Here is a 21,729-nt window from a genome sequence, read left to right on the forward strand (position 1 = left end):
GTCGCAGTACACCACTCTTTTGCAAATCCTGATATTTAATGTGACCCTAGTCGATAACGATGTCAAACCAGGGCCCTCAATCCATTTTAGGGGAAGCGGGTCGCTACCCATAGCAGGGGGAATTTTCGTGGCGTTTTTCCGTTTTGGGGGGATTTTTTACTTACTATCTAATTATTATATTTGTACATGTTTGCACTATATTCATTGTTTATTTCATAATTTAGTATGTTTGACAAGATTAAATTAAAATAGAATTGAGATATAATAATCATGAGACATTATCTATATAAAAAACAAAAAATTTTTTTTTTTTTTTTTTTTTTATGGGGTATTTTTGCCCCAAAAAGGGGAAAAAAGTATACTTTTCAGGGGGGAATGCGGCCGAATTTTGGCCGTGGATTTGACAGATTGAGGGCCCTGCAAACAGATGTCAATATTTACACTGTTCGAAATTTCAAAATGAAAATGTCAGCATGAATAGTTTGATGAAACATTGTCGTGTTTTTTAGGTTGCATGCATGTTTTTTAGGATAACGTCCGTAGGCTGCCATTCAGGTAAATTTAATGTGTTTTGAAGTTTATTAATCGCTTTCCTTAATTGGTAACGAACGACATCTGTTTAGTGATGTGCACAAAATCTGTGCTCATAACTGCGATTGTGTTTAAGAAGGGGCGCATATGTACTCCCACAGCCACCATAGCAAAAATATCAAAGGCTCTTGAAGTACGTTTATATGGATTAGACATAAAGCTGCATAGGAAAATTTACCTATTGTTGCATTTTATTTACAAAAATAATAATAATTTGTGTTAGGGTGGGGAAGCTTCCAATAGGGATTTTTTGGACAGCAGTCCGCACAGGCTAATACTAGGGGATGATTCTTTCTACTTTTATTATTTGAGGCTCATATACACAAAATATGTATTTCTTTTTGTTTATTTCCTATACTTGATAAGAAGAAAGGCCCAAAGAGGTCATCTTGTGACACTGCACAGGAGTAATGTGTCTGATACTGATTGTCTCTCCGAAAACGGGCATTATATTTATATAAATGCATGTGCGTTAAGTGTGGTCACAGCTTAGCCTGCGCAGCCCACACAGCCTTATCAGGAACAACACTTTCCACTATAATTATATGAGGCTCATATACGAAAATATATATTTCTTTTTGTTTCTTTCCTAGACCTAATAAGAAGAAAGGCCAAAAGAAGACGTCTGTTGAGACTGTCCCTGAGTACGCCTCTGATGATGAACGTCTCTATGGTAACATGGATGAGCCGGACCCAGAGGCTCGGGAATACATGTACGATGATGTTGATGAGTTCCATGCCAGTAGAGAAAAGGTGGGCACCTGGTTCAGCTTTCATATCTATGGTCCATTTAACGCTCTTATTCCCAAAGCAAAATTGTAACAAGGAAATAATTTTTATGCCCCCGGAGCGACTGATTTGGGGTATTTTGTTTTTGGCCTGTCTGTCTGTCATTGTATGTGTGTGTCTGTCTGTCACTGTATGTGTGTGTCTGTCCCAAAACTTTAACCTTGCTCATAACTTTTGCAATATTGAAGATAGCAACTTGATATTTGGCATGCATGTATATCTCATGGACCTGCACATTTTGAGTGGTGAAAGGTCAAGGTCATCCTTCAAGGTCAAAACGCAAATATATGGCTTCAAAGCGCAGTCGGGGGCATTGTATTTTACCAACACAGTTCTTGTTTATTATATACTTGTTTATTATTTAAAAATTGCATATTTTCCTGGATCGCCTTGAAAAGGCCTTGAATATGTGTAGTGTTGTCCAGGATTAGTGTCTGCTGTCTGCATAGGCTTATCAGGGACGACACTTTACGCGTGTATGGAATAATTAGTGGAAGCTGAGCTTATAACCTGTAACCACTCCAGTGATTATTTTGCTTTAGGTTTTACTGCTTTGCCTTTTGGATTGGAAAAAATGGTGTGATTAACCATGAAAATAAGAAAAATGAACCGTTTTAATATGATTATAAATATGAGTGTTTTCATTTTTTATAAACACATGTTAAACTGCCTTTTACAATTGATATTTTAAAGTACTACGGAACTATATATCGCTTTTAAATAAACTCAATAAAATTATTTCTGAATTAAAAGGATAAGATTGTCATCTTTTTGAGGACATTATGGAAATATTTTTTTGAAAAAGTTACTTTTTGCCATTAGGAACCAGCCAGTAAGAGGCTGTAAAGTTGGGCCGAAAAATCAATGGTTGATAACCCTTGACCCATCAGATACATGTTTTGACTCAACCTGTGCAGTCAGCTTAGGCTTATCAGAGATGACACTTTCCGTCTAAACTAAACATTCAATAAAAGTGGAAAGTGTCCTTCTTTGATAAGCCTTAGAAGACTGCATAGGCTGATCTGGGACTACACTTTATGCACAGGCATTTAGAACAGTTTTCATAGGAAGAAACTCGCATGTGTTGACTGCTTTCAGGTGCTGCTGGATAATGGCTATAAGTTGACTGCTTTCAGGTGCTGCGGGATAAAAGCTATAAGTTGATTGCTTTCAGGAACTGCTGGATAAAGGCTATATGTTGACTGCTTTCAGGTGCTTCTGGATAAAGGCTATAAGTTGACTGCTTTCAGGTGCTGCTGGATAAAGGCTATATGTTGACTGCTTTCAGGTGCTGCTGGATAAAGGCTATAAGTTGACTGCTTTCAGGTGCTGCTGGATAAAGGCAATAAGTTGACTGCTTTCAGGTGCTGCTGGATAAAGGCTATATGTTGACTGCTTTTAGGTGCTGCTGGATAAAGGCTATATGTTGACTGCTTTCAGGTGCTGCTGGATAAAAGCTTAAGTTGACTGCTTTCAGGTACTGCTGGATAAAAGCTATAAGTTGACTGCTTTCAGGTCCTGCTGGATAAAGGCTATAAGTTGACTGCTTTCAGGTGCTGCTGGATAAAAGCTATAAGTTGACTGCTTTCAGGTACTGCTGGATAAAAGCTATAAGTTGACTGCTTTCAGGTGCTGCTGGATAAAAGCTATAAGTTGACTGCTTTCAGGTACTGCTGGATAAAGGCTATAAGTTGACTGCTTTCAGGTGCTGCTGTATAAAGGCTATAAGTTGACTGCTTTCAGGTGCTGCTGGATAAAAGCGATAAGTTTACTGCTTTCAGGTGCTGCTGGATAAAGGCTATATGTTGACTGCTTTCAGGTGCTGTTTGATAAAGGCTTTAAGGATGACATGTGTTGACTGCTTTCAAGTGCTGCTGGATAAAGGCTATATGTTGACTGCTTTCAGGTGCTGCTGGATAAAGGCTATAAGGATGACGACACCTACCATGCAGCAGTCTCTGATGAGGTCAGTGTGATGCATACAAGAGACACGCTCTGGGAAAATGTGGCTTAATGCATGGACAAAAAGTATCTCCCAGATTAACATGTTTGCACAGGCTAATCAGGGATGACACTTTCGGCATCAGCTGAATTTTTATACCCCCACCAAACGAAGTTTAGGGGGGTATATAGGAGTGAGATTGTTAGTTTTTAGAGACTTCCTTTAAGCAAAAAAAGGTTCAATGTTAAAAAGGTGGGGTTTATAGTCTGCTTCGATAACGTATGCATCTTCAGACGACTTCAATATTAACCCACCGATCACTGGGATTTAAGTCGTCCATTTACATATGGCGCACAAGGCAGCCACGGCACATTGACTTACTTCCCTCACAGGTTACCATTTATACACCTGGGTGGAGAGGAGAAGGCGGGGGATTAATTTTTTGCTCAGAAAAATCCAGTGCCCTGGGCGGGATTTGAACCAGGGACCTTCCGATCCCTAGACCAGCATCTTACCACTAGACCACTGTTCCCACAAAATGTCATAAAAAGGGAAAGTGTTGTCCCTGATTAACCTGTGCAGACTTCACAAGCTAATCTTGGCCAACACAAGGAACTTGCATTAAGCTCATATTTTCCAGGACAAGGCTCAAATGTCTGTGCTTGGCTTATCAGGGCAGAACTAGGCCTATGCTTACTTTTGCCAGGAAAGTGTTTGTATACTTTGATTAAATACATAGTGAACCATTATAAGAGGTCTAAGCAAAATAAGACGTTTTTATACACATGAATTTGACAAAGGAGGCTTATGGTGACCAGATTAATTGTGTCCCAAGCACAAACTTTTTTTCATGACTGCATGGCACAAAAAAACATTGCTGTGCAAATGCACAAGCTAATCTGGGACAACACTTAGCACACATGCATTTATCTCAGCTTTACCAGAAAGTGGCTTAAATTTACACAAAAAAATACAATTAAAGCAGAAAGTGTCATCCCTGATTAACCTTTGTTGACTGCACAGGCTTATGTCGGACAACACTTTTCACACATGCATTATTCTCAGTTTTCCCAAATCAAGACTTACATGCATTTGTCATTCTTTTTTCAACAGTATTTAAGTCATATAATGAATGGTGGTCAGTGAACACTTTCCTGGGTAAGTTTAGGGGAATCTAAAAAATATTGACCATTTCATGTTGAGTTTTCCAAGAGCGAGACTATATAGACATGTTATATACACAGGAGGAGGTACTTGACCTGGAGTCAGAGGCGAGTGACGATGATGAGATACGGGACTTGAAGGCTCAGCTGCGGCGAGTCAAGAGTCTGCAGCGGAAGGACGAGCTGGGCAGCGATGTAGAGGAGGAGACAGACGAGGAGGAAGGTGAGGTCATGGTCTGTTTGGCAAGGTGTCAGTCACATGATGTGTCAGTCTTTTGTCCTATGACTTTTCCTTGAGTATCTACGGGTCTGTTAAAAGACCCATTCCTGAGGCAACTTGGAAAATCGCGAATTTAAAAAAAATGTGTGTGAAAAAATTCTATATCAGGAAATGGCAAAATTGCATTTTTGATAAAGTTTTATAAAAGTTTATAAAATGTTGATCAAAATTTAAAGGTTATTATAATAACTTTGTCCTAGTTCTCAAGTTGTTCTCAATGTGTGCAAGGAATGAAATTATACTTGTTGCATTCCTTAGAATATCTTTCTTAAAACTACCATGACTGCTTATAAATCAGTCATCAAGCAACTACCCAGTATGTACTCACTGAATACCCAGTATGTTCTCACTGTGTGCAGGTTTGCCTGACAGGAAGTCCTGGGGTGCCAAGCGCAGCAAGTACTATGGAGACAACAACATCGGTAAGTAGCCTCATGTGTTGTTGTCATGTTTAGTCTTAAAAGGGACTTGTTCTCAGATTTTCGTATGTTTGAAAAATGTTATTGAATAGGTTTATTAAAAAATCTATGTTTTAATAGGCTTAACTAATTAATGTCAAACCAATTATTTTGTATGCCAGTTAACAAATAAGTAATTTAAATGCAGATAAATGCAAGTGAATTACCCACAAACAATTTACTTTCACTTTAGGCACATGCATTAAAGCGGGTATATACGATTTTGTCAAATATTTATGAATTTATATAAAATGTGTACAAAACGTATTATATACATATTTCAATATAAATTAAAATAAAAGTTAAGAAGAACATGTGTCGAAAAATGCGAAACAAGCCAGATATTTAATTCTAAAATTGAAAACGGCTGTACAGCCGAATTCGCCAGCATGTATATCATACATGTACGATGTGAATCTTAACTTAGTTTAACGGTTTATTTGAATTCCTGCAACGATATCTATCCAAACGACACACGAACACTAACTCCAATCCTAATACAAAGACGAATGCTTCGGATATTGTAGGAAAATATGTACGTCACAATCGGCTCGGGCCGCTAATTTGTCTTTGCTGCATTTTATGAAATTCGGCTTTAATGTATAATTTTTCTTGCCTATTTTGTGTAATTGTAACATATTCTATCAATGTATTACAATTAAACACATATAACAAATCGTAAATACCCGCTTTAAGTCTGGTTTTCCCATTGTGGGACTCACACCACTACATTATAAGTACAACATCTGCATAATTGAGCTTTTGGTATCACCTTTTGAGCATCATGCCTCAACCTGTCAATCAACAATCACCTCCTTCCTAATTGCTGGGAAGATGTTCATAAACCTTTACAGGAATTATCTTTGGTGAACCTCTTCTTACGTTGTTTAAATTGTTCCTGTTTGCTGCCATATCTAACGTAGATTTTAAAACTTAAAACGTTGCCATTCTTATTTTCTTCTGAAACAGCAAGGGTCAGGGTCTAAGTTTTCATTGTGTAACATTGTATTTTGTTCTTCTTCAAAGTTTTGAAAGTCATCATCAAAGCAGGCCATGCCCCAAGGGTCACATGACTAATAATAATTTATAGAGCAAAACAATTCAAAACAAATTTTACAATTGTGTGTTTTATTGTTAATTTTGTTCCAAGTGATGATTTTGCATGTCTTTCAACCAATTTCAACCCACAATCCTTTTAATTGACTGTGTAGGCAATGTTGCTGTAATAACAATGTCTGTCCTGAATATGTTTCTGGAGTTTCATTTTATCTCTTTTCTAAAAGTGTGCTGCATATAAAATGGTCAGGTGCTCCTGGTGTTGCTGCTGATGCTGATGATGATATTGTTAGGTGCTCCTGGTGTTGCTGCTGATGCTGATGATGATATTGTTAGGTGCTCCTGGTGTTGCTGCTGATGCTGATGATGAGGAGGAAGCAGAGTTGGAGGAGAAGGAAGCCCTGCGACTGCAGCGACAGATGGCCGAGCAGCTGGATGACCAGGACTTCGGTCTGGACATTTTTCAAGCTCCTGTAGAACCCAGATCAGCCGGTGGCAAGGAGGAGAGGATTGTGAAAGATCTTTCAAAGCTCTCAAAGAAAGAGAAACTCAAGGTAGCTTACAGTGCCGGCCCTTTAACCACAAACATTTGAGCCTCCTTCTGGGGAGATTGGGCTAAATGCTTCTGCGTAAAGTGTCATCCCAGATTAGCCTGTGCGGTTAAAAATGGATAATCAGAGACGACATTTTCCGCCTTAATTGGATTCTTGCAAAGAACAGATATGCTTTAAAAAACAACAACATAAAAGTTGAAAGTGTCCTCCCCGAGTCTGCATATTTGTTCAATGTACATCATCAGTGGAGTGAAATTTATGTTTAGAAAACATCATTCACTTCAGTAAGAATTTATCTACATTTTGATAATGTCAAGGATAGTGCACATGTTGTATCAGTATTTCATGTTCATTTCATTTGTAGAAAGTTTACTTCAACTCCTACAAAACTGTCCAGGGCTTCAAAAATATTGTTCAACTAATTTTAAACTTTTTTTGTTTAATGTGCAACTTTTGTCATACTACATAATAATAACAAAAGATGTATGTCCCTTTTCAACAGGGGAAATCTTTAACTTTGTGACCTTTATGTATTTTTTATTGAAGATTTTGTGGTGCAAATCTTGAAATCAAAAGAGGTTTCAGTGCAGGAACCACAACTCTTACCATAATATTTGAGAGTGTCTTCCCTTTGTGATTTTTTTTTCAAAAAATGTCAGGAGTTTATCTTGAAAACTAAAAAAAGGTTTGAACTGGAAATTTAGTAGGTGCATATATGTCAATGAGGGATGTGCAGTGCACAAGAACTATAACTCTTGCACAAATACTTAAACTTCATCTGAGCAAGAAGTGCTCTAGTCGACCTATTTTGATCACCCTATTTCTGGTGTCAATTGTAGTGCAGTAGGCGCAGAGCTCCAGATAATTTTTTCAGCCGAGGCGTATTTCACTCATGAAATTTTTAATTGATGAGTAAAAATCAAAATCCGATAAATATAAGGAGTATTTATGTCCAAAGGATCAGAATTAATAATAAATTGTAGATATAGTGTTAACTCGCAATAACAAGCATTGTTGTACACAATAAAGCAATCACTTTTGTTTTATTTAACAGTTATTCTGTGTTTTTTTGCCCTTCGCCTATAAGCAGCCATTAATCTATTTTTCCGTCTTGATTTGGCAAGCCACTGTTTAGCACACACTCTACAGCCACGATCAAAATCTTCTAAGCTTTGCCCACACAATTTGTTTATTATATGTGTATTTCGGCTGCCATTTAAAAAGTTCTTGAAGGAAAAAGGTTTTTTCCATAGAGCCACACAAGAGATGAACTGATAGCAACAATTAAATGCATGAAGTTGGGTGATTCAGGTTTTATCGAATGTGATATCAAATGTTTTCACCATAAGTGTATATCGATTCTCCACAATGCAGCGGGGAGCCCGATGTGTCAACATCGGTGTTTATCGTGGGCCAAAATAAAATGATACATTCTGACTGAGGAGTAAATTAGGTTGGGAACCACATTCTATACAAAGATGGTCATGTCACTACGTATTTACTGGTGTGGACACAATGACAGGAACCAGTCATGTTTTCACGAATTTATATGCATGTATAAACGGCTAAAACGCATTGAAATAGCACACGATGCGTAATCCGAATTTAGCCAGGAGTTTTTTACTCAACAAAATTATAAGTCATGCGTATTTTCTTTTTATGCCCCTCTTCGAAGAAGAGGGGGTATATTGCTTTGCGCATGTTGGTCGGTATGTCGGTCTGACGGTCAGTCGGTCTACCAGGTGGTTTCCGGATGATAACTCAAGAACGCTTGGGCCTAGGATCATGAAACTTCATAGGAACATTGATCATGACTTGCAGATGACCCCTATTGATTTTGAGGTCACTAGGTCAAAGGACAAGGTCACGGTGACCCGAAATAGTAAAATGGTTTCCAGATGATAACTCAAGAACGCTTATGCCTAGGATCATGAAACTTGATAGGTAGATTGATCAGGACTCGCAGATGACCCCTATTGATTTTCAGGTCACTAGGTCAAAGGTCAAGGTCACGGTGACCCGAAATAGTAAAATGGTTTCCGGATGATAACTCAAGAACGCTTATGCCTAGAATCATGAAACTTCATACGTAGATTGATAATGACTGGCAGGTGACCCCTATTGATTTTCAGGTCACTAGGTCAAAGGTCAAGGTCATGGTGACTCGAAAATTGTAAAATGGTTTCCGGATGATAACTCAAAAATGCTTATGCCTAGAATCATGAAACTTCATAGGTAGATCGATAATGACTGGCAGATGACCCCTATTGATTTTCAGGTCACTAGGTCAAAGGTCTAGGTGACTCGAAATAGTAAAATGGTTTCCGGAAATTAACTCAAGAACGCTTATGCCTAGGATCATGAAACTTGATAGGTAGATTGATAATGACTCACAGATGACCCCTATAGATTTTCAGGTCACAAGGTCAAAGGTCAAGGTGACCGGAAATAGTAAAATGGTTTCCGGATGATGACTCAATGACGCTTATGCCTAGGATCATGAAACTTGATAGGTAGATTGATCATGACTCGCAGTTGACCCCTATTGATTTTCAGGTCACTATATCAAAGGTCAAGGTCACAGTGACCCGAAATAATAAAATGGTTTCCGGATGATAACTCAAGAACGCTTATGGCTACGATCATGAAACTTCATAGGTACATTGATCATGACTCGCAGATGACCCCTATTGATTTTCAGGTCACTAGGTCAAAGGTCAAGGTCATGGTGACCCGAAATAGTAAAATGGTTTCCAGATGATAACTCAAGAACACTTATGCCTAGGATCATGAAACTTCATAGGTACATTGATCATGACTCGCAGATGACCCCTAATGATTTTGAGGTTACTAGGTCAACGGTCAAGGTCATGGTGACCCGAAATAGTAAAATGGTTTCCGGATGATAACTCAAGAACGCTTATGCCTAGGATCATGAAACTTCATAGGTACATTGATCATGACTCGCAGATGACCCCTATTGATTTTCAGGTCTCTAGGTCAAAGGTCAAGGTCACAGTGACCCGAAATAGTAACATGGTTTCCGGATGATAACTGAAGAACGCTTATGCCTAGGATCATGAAACTTGATAGGTAGATTGATCAGGACTCACAGATGACCCCTATTGATTTTCAGGTCACTAGGTCAAAAGTCAAGGTCACAGTGACAAAAACATATTCACACAATTGCTGTCACTACAACGTAGAGGCCATATGAGGGGCATGCATGTTTTACAAACAGCCCTTGTTTTCATGATTATTTTACGCAAATACGCATCTCATCTGGCCCTCTGAGTGAGCGTCGTCATCTTTTAGCTCATAACAACTCTTTCGGCCACATTTTCCATCCAATCTTAATCAAACTTTCTCAGAAATGTCTTTGCAAAATTGCTGGCCCGACAGTCCTGATGGCAAAGTTACACTTTGACGAGCATGTTTTCTGAAAATGTCGGTTCTGGTTTCAGGCAGATTGTAGTTACCATCTGTCAAACAAATGATTTTGTATGTCAGTTAACACATAAGTAACTTAAATTCAGATAAATGCAAGTGGATTTCCCACTGATAATTACTTTCACTTTACCTACATGCAAGTCTGGTTTTCACAGAGTGGAGCTCACATGACTACATTATAATTTCAGTTATTAAAAAAGGAGTCCCCAGAGTTGATGACCCTCATAGACGACTTAAAGCTCAAGGTCAGTATAATGTATTGTATTTAGTTGAGAAACATATCTAGCGTCGGCAAAAACATGGAGATATTTAATGAAATTTATTTTAAATTAATGTTTGTCTTCCCAGTATATTTGTAGTAATTGCATAATTATAAATTCATTATCAACATCAATTCATAGTTGGAACTAATTTGGCTTTATTTTTTCCACTTTTATAAAGAAAAAGATCTTGTGTTGATGCTTAACCCTTTGCATGCTGGGTAATTTGTCTTCTGCTAAAATGTCGTCTGCTGAATTTCTAAAATAAGCATTTTCTTCATTTTTTTTCAAAGAATACTATCAGAATAGCAAACAGTTTGGATCCAGATGAGACGCCACGTTCTGTGGCGTCTCATCTGGATCCAAACTGTTTGCAAAGGCCTTTAAAATTCGGCTCCAGCGCTTTAAGGGTTAATTTCCATATTTTCCATGTCTGTTTACATGTTCTGTACAGAAGCGGTTTTCCATGTATCCCCCTTAACCATTTAATACTTTACCACTTAGATACGTATTTTGACGCATGTGAAGTGCCTTTGAAAGTTTTATTTTTAATTAAATACCTTTCTTACTATATTTAAGTTTTAAAGGCTTCATTTCCCAATCTTAGATACTGATGAGCAGCAAACAGTATAGAACCTGAACAGAATGTGAGTTACTCGCAGGCTGTTCTGGTTTCATGTTGTTTGCATATAGCCATTTTAATTTGCTTCTGAGTGGGAAAGGGTTAATATTCTGTAAGGCAGGCTTCCTGAAAAGGCCGGACAGTCGGTCTTGTCTGGCAAAATTCTTTACAGTCCGGTGAAGTTTCTAATATCGCCGGTCCTTGTGACAGGCCAAAAAAATTATGACTAAATACCGAAAAGTCTAATACTTGCCAAAAGAAGGAAAACACCCCATTAAAATCACTTTTTTTGTGAATTTCGAGCCTTTTTGTCATTAAGAACACTAATGCGTCACTAGTTCTTAAGAGTGCTCTCCCTTTGAAATGTTTTTTATGCTCCCCCAAAAAATTTGGGGGGGGGAGCATATAGTCGCCGCTTCGTCTGTCCGTCCGTCTGTGTGTCTGTCTGTCCGTGCACAATTTTCGTCCGGGCTATTTCTCAGCAATTAATGACCAGAATTCAATGAAACTTTATGGGAAGCTTCACTACCAAGAGGAGATGTGCATATTATCAGCAGGTTCTGGTGGGATGAATTTTTACAGATTTAAGGCCCTTTGAAATTTTCCATTAACTGTACATATAGTGCAATTCTTGTCCGGGCTATTTCTCAGCAACTAATGACCGGAATTCAATGAAACTTTATGGGAAGCTTCACTACCAAGAGATGTGCATATTATCAGCGGGTTCTGGTCGGATGATTTTTCACAGAGTTATGGCCCTTTGAAAATTTCTATAAAAAAATTCTTGTACCCCCAACTACTGTGCCCTCAAGACGTTTCCTTTTATCTGAATATATAGTGCAATATTGTGACCAAAAAAACCTTTGGGGAGCATCACCTGTCTCTGACGGTTTCTTTTTTTTTTTAAACTTCACTTTCAATGGTCCGACATATTACCATCAATCCAATTACAAAGGTTGTAACAAAAAACTACACATTAAAAACATGTCGTTGCTAAAGTTCTTCAATGGCAACACCAATCGTGTTATGTTATTTTGTTTTGAGTCTGACTAGAATTTAAAGCTGTGGTCCATCATACACTGTTATCACTTGAACACCCAAGTGTTTTGTTTTACTTTGTCAACTGTTCTTATACACAGGCTGCACATTGCAATAAATATGATTATGTATATTAATTCTTCAGTTATAATTTCACGCTGTTCGGTCAGGTGAATTTTTGTCCGGACTTTTCCATCAGCCTGTCCGGTTGACAGGCACTTTTTGGGACTTTTCAGGAAGCCTGGTAAGGTTATGTTTATAACAAAAGATTTTAATAGGTAAAAAGGTCAAATATGTATTTATTTAAACATGTATATATTATTCAATTGTGTATATTATTTTCTGTGAATATTATAAACAATATATTAACATATATGGTGTGATACAGCGTGCACAGGCTAACCTGGGATGACTTTTTATGCACATGCGTTTAACCCTGTTTTCCCATAGTGAGGATCAATTAGTGATAGCAATTTGCTTGGATCAGCTATTAAAGGTGTTAATAAATGATAACTGAATGCTCATCTATGACTGAAAGACATGTACATATATTGTTTAAATGGCAGACTAAAAATCAAAGCAAAGAAAGTTATGATATTTCATAGCTAAAAAATACATTAAAGCAGAAAGTGTCATCTGTGATTAGCCTGTGAGGACTTCATAGGCGTATCTGGGATGACACGTCATACACATGCACTACACCTCTCTTTTGACAGAAGGGAGAATATAACATTTGGGAGGAGATGAAAAATGAGGGTAATGGTTTGTGTATTCCAAATTTGATTTGAAAATTTTCAATGGGACTTCAAATGCATCAAAATGCGTATATAAGTGGTTATGGGTTAATAATCTTCCTGTCCCCAGATGAAGGAGCTCCAGGACAGGTTGTGTCCCCTGAAGGATCTGGTTGCTAGGCAACAGTTCACTGGCAAGGCAGCTGATTATGTGCACACCAAGTTCAAACTGGTTCTCAAGTAAGTGGCAGCTAATTATGTGCATACCAAGTTAAAACTTGTTCTCAAGTAAGTTTACAGGCAATGCAGCTGATTATCTCCACACCAAGTTCAAACTTGTTCTCAAGAAAGGTGTGTTTGGCCATGATAGAAATTCAATAGGACCAATTGGCAATTGGCTTCACTGTTTCAATCAACTGTTAACGGTTATTGACTTATTCGGTCCCACTAATTTGCTGATCATAATAATGAGCTTGTCAATGGAAGCCAATAATGGAAGCCCATTACTGATCACCTGATAACAAAAGACTAGTATACAGTCAAACCTGAATTCAGCGGTCAGTCAAGGGAAATGACCAAAGTGACCGTTGTCCACAGGTGACCGTTGAATTCGGATCACAATTTTAAGATGGTCGGTCAGTTGGTAGTATTGCTAAGTCGTTGCCTCACCCAGTCGTTTGCATACAGTGTAAAACAAATTCTCATTGCCGTTAACTAAGCATAATCACAGAATTAACTTAATTGAATAATACAGAATAATATCTTATAGATTGATTGAAATCATATTGTTAAACGAAAGCAATGACTTTTATCAACGCTAGTGTAATTGTTTACTCATGCATCTCGTTCATTCAGTAAATAAAACTTGTCACGTGCCATTGACGTCATGTCCGTACAAGTCTAAAAAGCGGATGCGCTGTCATAAACCGATAGTACTACTTCTACTACTTCATCTACTTCCAGTTATTGTATACACATTGTCATCTACTTCCAGTTATTGTATGAACATTGTGTTTTTCTTTAAGTTATTGTATGAACATTGTGTTTTACTTCAAGTTATTGTATGAACATTGTGTTCTACTTTCTGTTATTGTATGAACATTGCGTTCTACTTGCAGTTATTGTATGAACATTGTGTTCTACTTCCTGTTATTGTATGAACATTGTTTACTACTTGCAGTTATTATATGAACATTGTGTTCTACTTCCAGCTATTGTATGAACATTGTGTTTTACTTCCAGTTATTGTATGAACATTGTGTTCTACTTTCTGTTATTGTATGAACATTGCGTTCTACTTGCAGTTATTGTATGAACATTGTGGTCTACTTCCTGTTATTGTATGATAATTGTGTTCTACTTCCAGTTATTGTATGAACATTGTGTTCTACTTCCAGTTATTGTATGAACATTGTAACAATGTTCTACTTGCAGTTATTGTATGAACATTGTGTTCTACCTGATGCTGAAGTCCAAGCAGACAGCTGTACACAACCATCCCGTGGTCAAACGTCTTCTGCAGTACAGAAATGTATGTGTATCAATATGTTCTGTTTAAAAATCTGAATTGCAACACTGGAAATATAACTGCAGGGTTTTACTGGAACATTTTCCTAAATTCTTTCAGATATTTACCTTGTTTTTGGTATTTAAATCTTCCTGCATGACTTACAGATCAAGGTCGAGTTCGAGTTTCGGGTCTATTGATTATTTGCAAAGTTACGAGTCTTGTACTTCATTTTTTTCTCTAGAATAATAGTTTTCCTGACTTTGTCAAAATGCTTTCAGATATTGACCTGATTTATGGTATGTGAATCTTTCAACATTATTCACAGATCAAAATTGAATTTTGTTTTGGTCCATTCATTTTTGAAGATATTACCGGCCTTGGAATTTTCTTTAAAATAATACTTTTCCAGAATTATAACCTTAATGCTTTCATAAACTGATTTTTGGTGGTTGAGTCAGTTTGTCTATATGACATACAAATTTAGTAAGGTTTTTGTTTTTGCTAATTTGTTTTGGGCCTTGGACTGAACTGTTTTTTTTAAAAGAACACTTTTCCGGAATGTTTTTCTACACCATTTCAGATACTGACCTTTATTTTAGGTGTGTGAGTCTACCTGCATGACTTACAGATCAAGTTCCATTTTTGTTCCAATCCATGGATTTTTGACAAAGTAACGGGCCTTTTTCTAGAATAACTACTGTGCAGCTTCAAAGTAGGGGGGATTGTGTTTCACAAACACAGCTCCTGTTGTTTAAAAGAAGTCTCTTATTAACTTAAATCCAGTCTAGGCGGAAAGTGTCGTCCCTGATAAGCCTGTGTGGACTGCACTGGCTAATCTTGGACTACACTTTATGCAAATGCATTAAACCCAGTTTTTCGAGAACGAGTTTCAATGTTCTAGCATTGTACATGCATTGCCTTCTCACTCTTTGGTTGATGCTTTAAGCACATTTATTAAGCCCCATTTCTCCCAGAATGAAGCTTTGTGTGAATCAGTGCTCTAGCATTGTACATGCATTGCCTTCTCACACCTTTAAGCCATATTTCTCCCAGAAAGAAGCTCTGAATGAATCAGGGCCCTCACATTACTTTGGGGGAAGGGGTCCGCAGCCCTTAGGAGGGGGAATTTTTGCGGCGTTTCCCTTTTTGGGGGAATTTTTTACTTAATCTCTCATTATTTCATTTGTACATGTTTGCACTATATTCATTGCATTTTTCATAATTTAGTATGTTTGAAAAGATTAAATTGAAATAGAATTGAGATATAATTATCGTGAGACACATCTTTCTATTAAAAAAAACAAAAAAAAAAACATTTTTTTTTTTTTTTTAGGGGGAATTTTTCCCCCCAAAAGGGGAAAAAAGTATACTTTTCAGGTGGGGGACTGCCGCTGAAATTCGGCGGCAGATTTCATAGATTGAGGGCCCTGTGAATCCAGGCTCTAGCATTGTACATGCATTGCCTTTTCACACCTTTAAGTCCCATTTCTCCCAGAATGAAGCTCTGAATGAATCCGTGCTCTAGCATTGTACATGCATTGCCTTCTCACACCTTTAAGCCCCATTTCTCCCAGAATGAAGCTCTGAATGAATCCGTGCTCTAGCATTGTACATGCATTGCCTTCTCACACCTTTAAGTCCCATTTCTCCCAGAATGAAGCTCTGAAAGAATCCGTGCTCAAGCATTGTACATGCATTGCCTTCTCACACCTTTAAGGCCCATTTCTCCCAGAATGAAGCTCTGAATGAATCCACGCTCTAGCATTGTACATGCATTGCCTTCTCACACCTTTAAGGCCCATTTCTCCCAGAATGAAGCTCTGAATGAATCCACGCTCTAGCATTGTACATGCATTGCCTTCTCACACCTTTAAGCTCCATTTCTCCCAGAATGAAGCTCTGAATGAATCCACGCTCTAGCATTGTACATGCATTGCCTTTTCACACCTTTAAGTCCCATTTCTCCCAGAATGAAGCTCTGAATGAATCCACGCTCTAGCATTGTACATGCATTGCCTTCTCACACCTTTAAGCCCCATTTCTCCCAGAATGAAGCTCTGAATGAATCCGTGCTCTAGCATTGTACATGCATTGCCTTCTCACACCTGTAAGTCCCATTTCTCCCAGAATGAAGCTCTGAATGAATCCACGCTCTAGCATTGTACATGCATTGCCTTCTCACACCTTTAAGCCCCATTTCTCCCAGAATGAAGCTCTGAATGAATCCACACTCTAGCATTGTACATGCATTGCCTTCTCACACCTTTAAGCCCCATTTCTCCCAGAATGAAGCTCTGAATGAATCCGTGCTCTAGCATTGTACATGCATTGCCTTCTCACACCTTTAAGTCCCATTTCTCCAAGAATGAAGCTCTGAATGAATCCACGCTCTAGCATTGTGCATGCATTGCCTTCTCACACCTTTAAGCCCCATTTCTCCCAGAATGAAGCTCTGAATGGATCCACGCTCTAGCATTGTACATGCATTGCCTTCTCACACCTTTAAGCCCTATTTCTCCCAGAATGAAGCTCTGAATGAATCCGTGCTCTAGCATTGTACATGCATTGCCTTCTCACACCTTTAAGCCCCATTTCTCCCAGAATGAAGCTCTGAATGAATCCACGCTCTAGCATTGTACATGCATTGCCTTTTCACACCTTTAAGTCCCATTTCTCCCAGAATGAAGCTCTGAATGAATCCACGCTCTAGCATTGTACATGCATTGCCTTCTCACACCTTTAAGCCCCATTTCTCCCAGAATGAAGCTCTGAATGAATCCGTGCTCTAGCATTGTACATGCATTGCCTTCTCACACCTTTAAGGCCCATTTCTCCCAGAATGAAGCTCTGGATAAATCCGTGCTCTAGCATTGTACATGCATTGCCTTCTCACACCTGTAAGCCCCATTTCTCCCAGAATGAAGCTCTGGATGAATCTACGCTCTAGCATTGTACATGCATTGCCTTCTCACACCTTTAAGCCCCATTTCTCCCAGAAGGGAGCTCTGGGTGAATCCATGCTCTAGCATTGTACATGCATTGCCTTCTCACACCTTTAAGCCCCATTTTCCCAGATGGAAGCTCTGGGTGAATCCATGCTCTAGCATTGTACATGCATTGCCTTCTCACACCTTTTAGCCTGATTTTCCCAGACAGAAGCTCTGGGTGAATCCACGCGCTAGCATTGTACATGCTTTGCCTTCTCACACCTTTAAGCCCCATTTTCCCAGACGGAAGCTCTGGGTGAATCCATGCTCTAGCATTGTACATGCATTGCCTTCTCACACCTTTTAGCCTGATTTTCCCAGACAGAAGCTCTGGGTGAATCCACGCTCTAGCATTGTACATGCTTTGCCTTCTAACACCTTTAAGCCCCATTTCTCCCAGATCAAAGCTCTGGATGAATCCGTGTTCTAGCATTGTACATGCTTTGCCTTCTCTCACCTTTAAGCCCCATTTCTCCCAGAATGAAGCTCTGGATGAATCCGTGCTCTAGCATTGTACATGCATTGCCTTCTCACCCATTGGTTGATGCTTTAAGCACATTTATTAAGCCCCATTTTCCCAGATCAAATCTATCGTACATGCATTATTCACCATTCCCGTCTGTATCTCAGATTCTGAAGCAGTTGGAACCTCTGGACGAGCAGATGAATGCTGAAGTGGATGACATCGTGGCCCGTCTGCGTGCTGGCAAGGAGGTTACACTCAACTCTGCACAGTCACAAACCACAGGGGGTTCCTTTGTCAGGTGGGAAGTGGTTATTATGCAGATTGTTATCTACTAAATATTTAAATGCTGATGACTCCATTTTACTTTACTGTACGCTGGTTATCTGCTTGTTTGCTTATACTGTAAAATTCTTATTATTTGTTGTCATAAAATTGTGTGGTTTAAAAAAATATTGCTTTCTATGTGGACATCTAAATTTTTGGACTTTTGATTTTGGATAAAAAAAGAGGAATTTGTGTTGCTAATTTTCCATTATTTTTTGTGGTAAATTCGTGGATTAGCTAACCCAAAATTATTACAAATTGATGCCACATGCAAAATTATGAATTTACAGTAACAATTTTATATTCAAGAAGCTGTTGTTACTGTTGTTGTTGTTGTTTTTTGCTTTAAAATGCAGTTTGGGATTTACAGTAACAATATGTATTTCAATGATAAAAATATAACATCTTTTATCTGCTGAACATTTCCATATTGAATACAATGATTTCGATTAAGAGTCTAATCCTTATCTTTAATACATGATATCAACAATGAATGAGATCTTAAATGCTTCTAGTTTTCCTTATTTGAGTCTTGTTTGAAAAACACTGCTTAATTCTTATGCATACATGACTGAATGACTGGATTTTTGTTGAGAAGTGACTACCTTAAAATGAATCATTCCATATAAGCAGAAAGGGTCGTCTCCACAGGATTATCTGGGATGATGCTTTATGCAAATGCATTTAGCCTGGTTCTGCCAAAGGGTGGCCCATTTAGCCTGTTTCTCCCAAAGGGTGGCCCATTTAGCCTGTTTCTCCCAAAGGGTGGCCCATTTAGCCTGGTTCTGCCAAAGGTTGGCCCATTTTTAGTCTGGCTCTGCCAAAGGGTGGCCCATTTAGCCTGTTTCTCCCAAAGGGTGGCCCATTTAGCCTGGTTCTCTCAAAGGGTGGCCCATTTAGCCTGGTTCTCCCAAAGGGTGGCCCATTTAGCCTGCTTCTGCCAAAGGGTGGCCCATTTAGCCTGGTTCTCCCAAAGGGTGGCCCATTTAGCCTGTTTCTCCCAAAGGGTGGCCCATTTTTAGTCTGGCTCTGCCAAAGGGTGGCCCATTTAGCCTGTTTCTCCCAAAGGGTGGCCCATTTAGCCTGTTTCTCCCAAAGGGTGGCCCATTTTTAGTCTGGCTCTGCCAAAGGGTGGCCCATTTAGCCTGGTTCTGCCAAAGGGTGGCCCATTTAGCCTGTTTCTCCCAAAGGGTGGCCCATTTAGCCTGTTTCTCCCAAAGGGTGGCCCATTTAGCCTGGTTCTGCTAAAGGGTGGCCCATTTAGCCTGTTTCTCCCAAAGGGTGGCCCATTTAGCCTGGTTCTGCCAAAGGGTGGCCCATTTAGCCTGGTTCTGCCAAATGGTGGCCCATTTAGCCTGTTTCTCCCAAAGGGTGGCCCATGTAGCCTGTTTCTCTCAAAGGGAGGTCCATTTTTAGTCTGGCTCTGCCAAAGGGTGGCCCATTTAGCCTGGTTCTGCTATAGGGTGGCCCATTTAGCCTGTTTCTCTGCTATAGGGTGGCCCATTTAGCCTGTTTCTCCCAAAGGGTGGCCCATTTAGTCTGGTTCTGCCAAAGGGTGGCCCATTTAGCCTGGTTCTGCCAAAGGGTGGCCCATTTAGCCTGGTTCTGCCGAAGGGTGGCCCATTTAGCCTGGTTCTGCCAAAGGGTGGCCCATTTTTAGTATCGATGATCCCAGTTCATATCATACGTGTTCATGTTCAATGACAAAAACTACTCACTTTCATCAATTGAATATTTTTATGTCCCCCACCACTATAGATGGGGACATATTGTTTTTGCCCTGTCTGTTGGTTGGTTGGTCTGTTGGTTTGCGCCAACTTTAACATTTGCAATAACTTTTGCAATATTGAAGATAGCAACTTGATATTTGGCATGCATGTGTATCTCATGGAGCTGCACATTTTGAGTGGTGAAAGGTCAAGGTCATCCTTCAAGGTCAAAGGTCAAAAATACTAAGTCAAAGCGGCGCAGAAGGGGACATAGTGTTTCTGACAAACACATTTCTTGTTTAACTATGTATTATATGGTGTACATGTGCATACAGGAGAAAGACTGGCAAGGTTACGAAGGCAACAGACAAGAAGCGCACCAAACTCAGTGAGCTGGTCTCAGACTCCGGAAGTGCGGACTCGGGTAGTGAGGATTCTGATGAAATGTATGAGGACTTAACTGGCAAAGCAGGCAAAAACAAGGTAGAGTGGAGTCTTGTGAGCCTTTTGTGTAAAGTTTCATTACCGATGCAGTTGCACAGGCTTATCATGGACCACACTTTCAGTTGATTTGTTTATTCAAAGGTAGACTTTTCTCAACGAAATCCAGTCTTGACACAGACTGCACAGGCTAATCTGGGACGACACTTTACACACATACCTTAACTCTCTCAGTGCTGGAAACGAATTTTATAGACCTTTGAAAACAAGTGGCATCTCATCTGGATCCAAACTGTTTGCTATTCTGATAGTATTCTTTGAAATTGCTATTCTGATAGTATTCTTTGGAAAAAAAATCGAAGAAAATGCTAAATTTAGAAATTCAGCAGACAACATTTTAGCAGACGACAAATTTCCCAGCATGCAAAGGGTTAAGCCCAGTGATCTCAGAGTGAAGATCATTTGAATAACTTCAGTTATATCATATACAGGACAGCTAGCTCAGTCTGTAAATTACAAGACTCTCAATCCAAGAGTCAAAAATTCCATTCCCAACAAGACGCCAAAAGTTGTTAGGGGACATGGACATGAAACAATTTCTTTTGCTATTCTCCCCCTATATCTGATTAAAGGACATTTACTAGCTGAAGTATGTTGCTTTGTACCTGTAATCCAGCTTGTCCAGGAAATGTGGGATAGTTTAACCCTTTTAGTGCGGGAACCGAATTTTGAAGGCCTTTGCAAACAGTTTGGATCCAGATGAGACGCCACAGAACGTGGCGTCTCATCAGGATCCAAACTGTTTGCTATTCTGATAGTATTCTTTGAAAAAAATCGAAGAAAATGCTAATTTTAGAAATTCAGCAGACGACATTTTAGCAGAAGACAAATTTCCCAGAATGCAAAGGGTTAATTGACTGCTGTAATATGATTGTGAACTTAATACAAAAAATGAACAAAAGGATGTTCACCTTAAAGTGAATATTGTTTGTTATAACAGAGGGTGACATACTTTGTACCTTATGAATGTGTCTGAGTGTGGTAGACACTAATGCCAGAGATTGGTATCATTATGGAAAAAAAAGAATTTATGTTATTGAAAAATAATTTAAGTAAACTTCTTTAAAATTAAAAACTGTACAAAATATAAAATATGTATAGTTTAGAAAATGAACTATTAAGACATGGGGTGTGTAAAAGTGTTTTGTTAGGCTGGTATATGTTCATGGAAATAAAACTCTATTTAATTATGTAATGATTATAGAGAATATAACATGCAAAGGGTCAGTGAAAGACTTTAATTCAGCAAACAAACCCAGTATTTATCTAAAAAGTGAGGAAGCTGCAGAAGAAAA

At 38.8% G+C, this 21,729-nt stretch overlaps 1 protein-coding gene across 1 annotated transcript in view; it reads left to right on the forward strand.

Annotated features, from left to right (window-relative positions):
• Nucleotides 1-21,729, forward strand: part of LOC127850554 (something about silencing protein 10-like) — a 31,216-nt gene that overhangs the window by 3,547 nt on the left and 5,940 nt on the right. Inside the window, exons 2-11 of the mRNA XM_052383674.1 lie at nt 1,185-1,344; nt 3,287-3,346; nt 4,567-4,708; nt 5,125-5,187; nt 6,616-6,833; nt 10,472-10,528; nt 13,068-13,177; nt 14,372-14,468; nt 18,065-18,198; nt 20,269-20,416. Of these exons, the coding sequence (XP_052239634.1) occupies nt 1,185-1,344; nt 3,287-3,346; nt 4,567-4,708; nt 5,125-5,187; nt 6,616-6,833; nt 10,472-10,528; nt 13,068-13,177; nt 14,372-14,468; nt 18,065-18,198; nt 20,269-20,416 (1,189 nt within the window). The remainder of the gene's footprint in view (nt 1-1,184; nt 1,345-3,286; nt 3,347-4,566; nt 4,709-5,124; nt 5,188-6,615; nt 6,834-10,471; nt 10,529-13,067; nt 13,178-14,371; nt 14,469-18,064; nt 18,199-20,268; nt 20,417-21,729) is intronic.

Source organism: Dreissena polymorpha, chromosome 11 (assembly GCF_020536995.1).
Source record: "Dreissena polymorpha isolate Duluth1 chromosome 11, UMN_Dpol_1.0, whole genome shotgun sequence".
In the NCBI taxonomy this organism is placed as follows: domain Eukaryota; kingdom Metazoa; phylum Mollusca; class Bivalvia; order Myida; family Dreissenidae; genus Dreissena; species Dreissena polymorpha.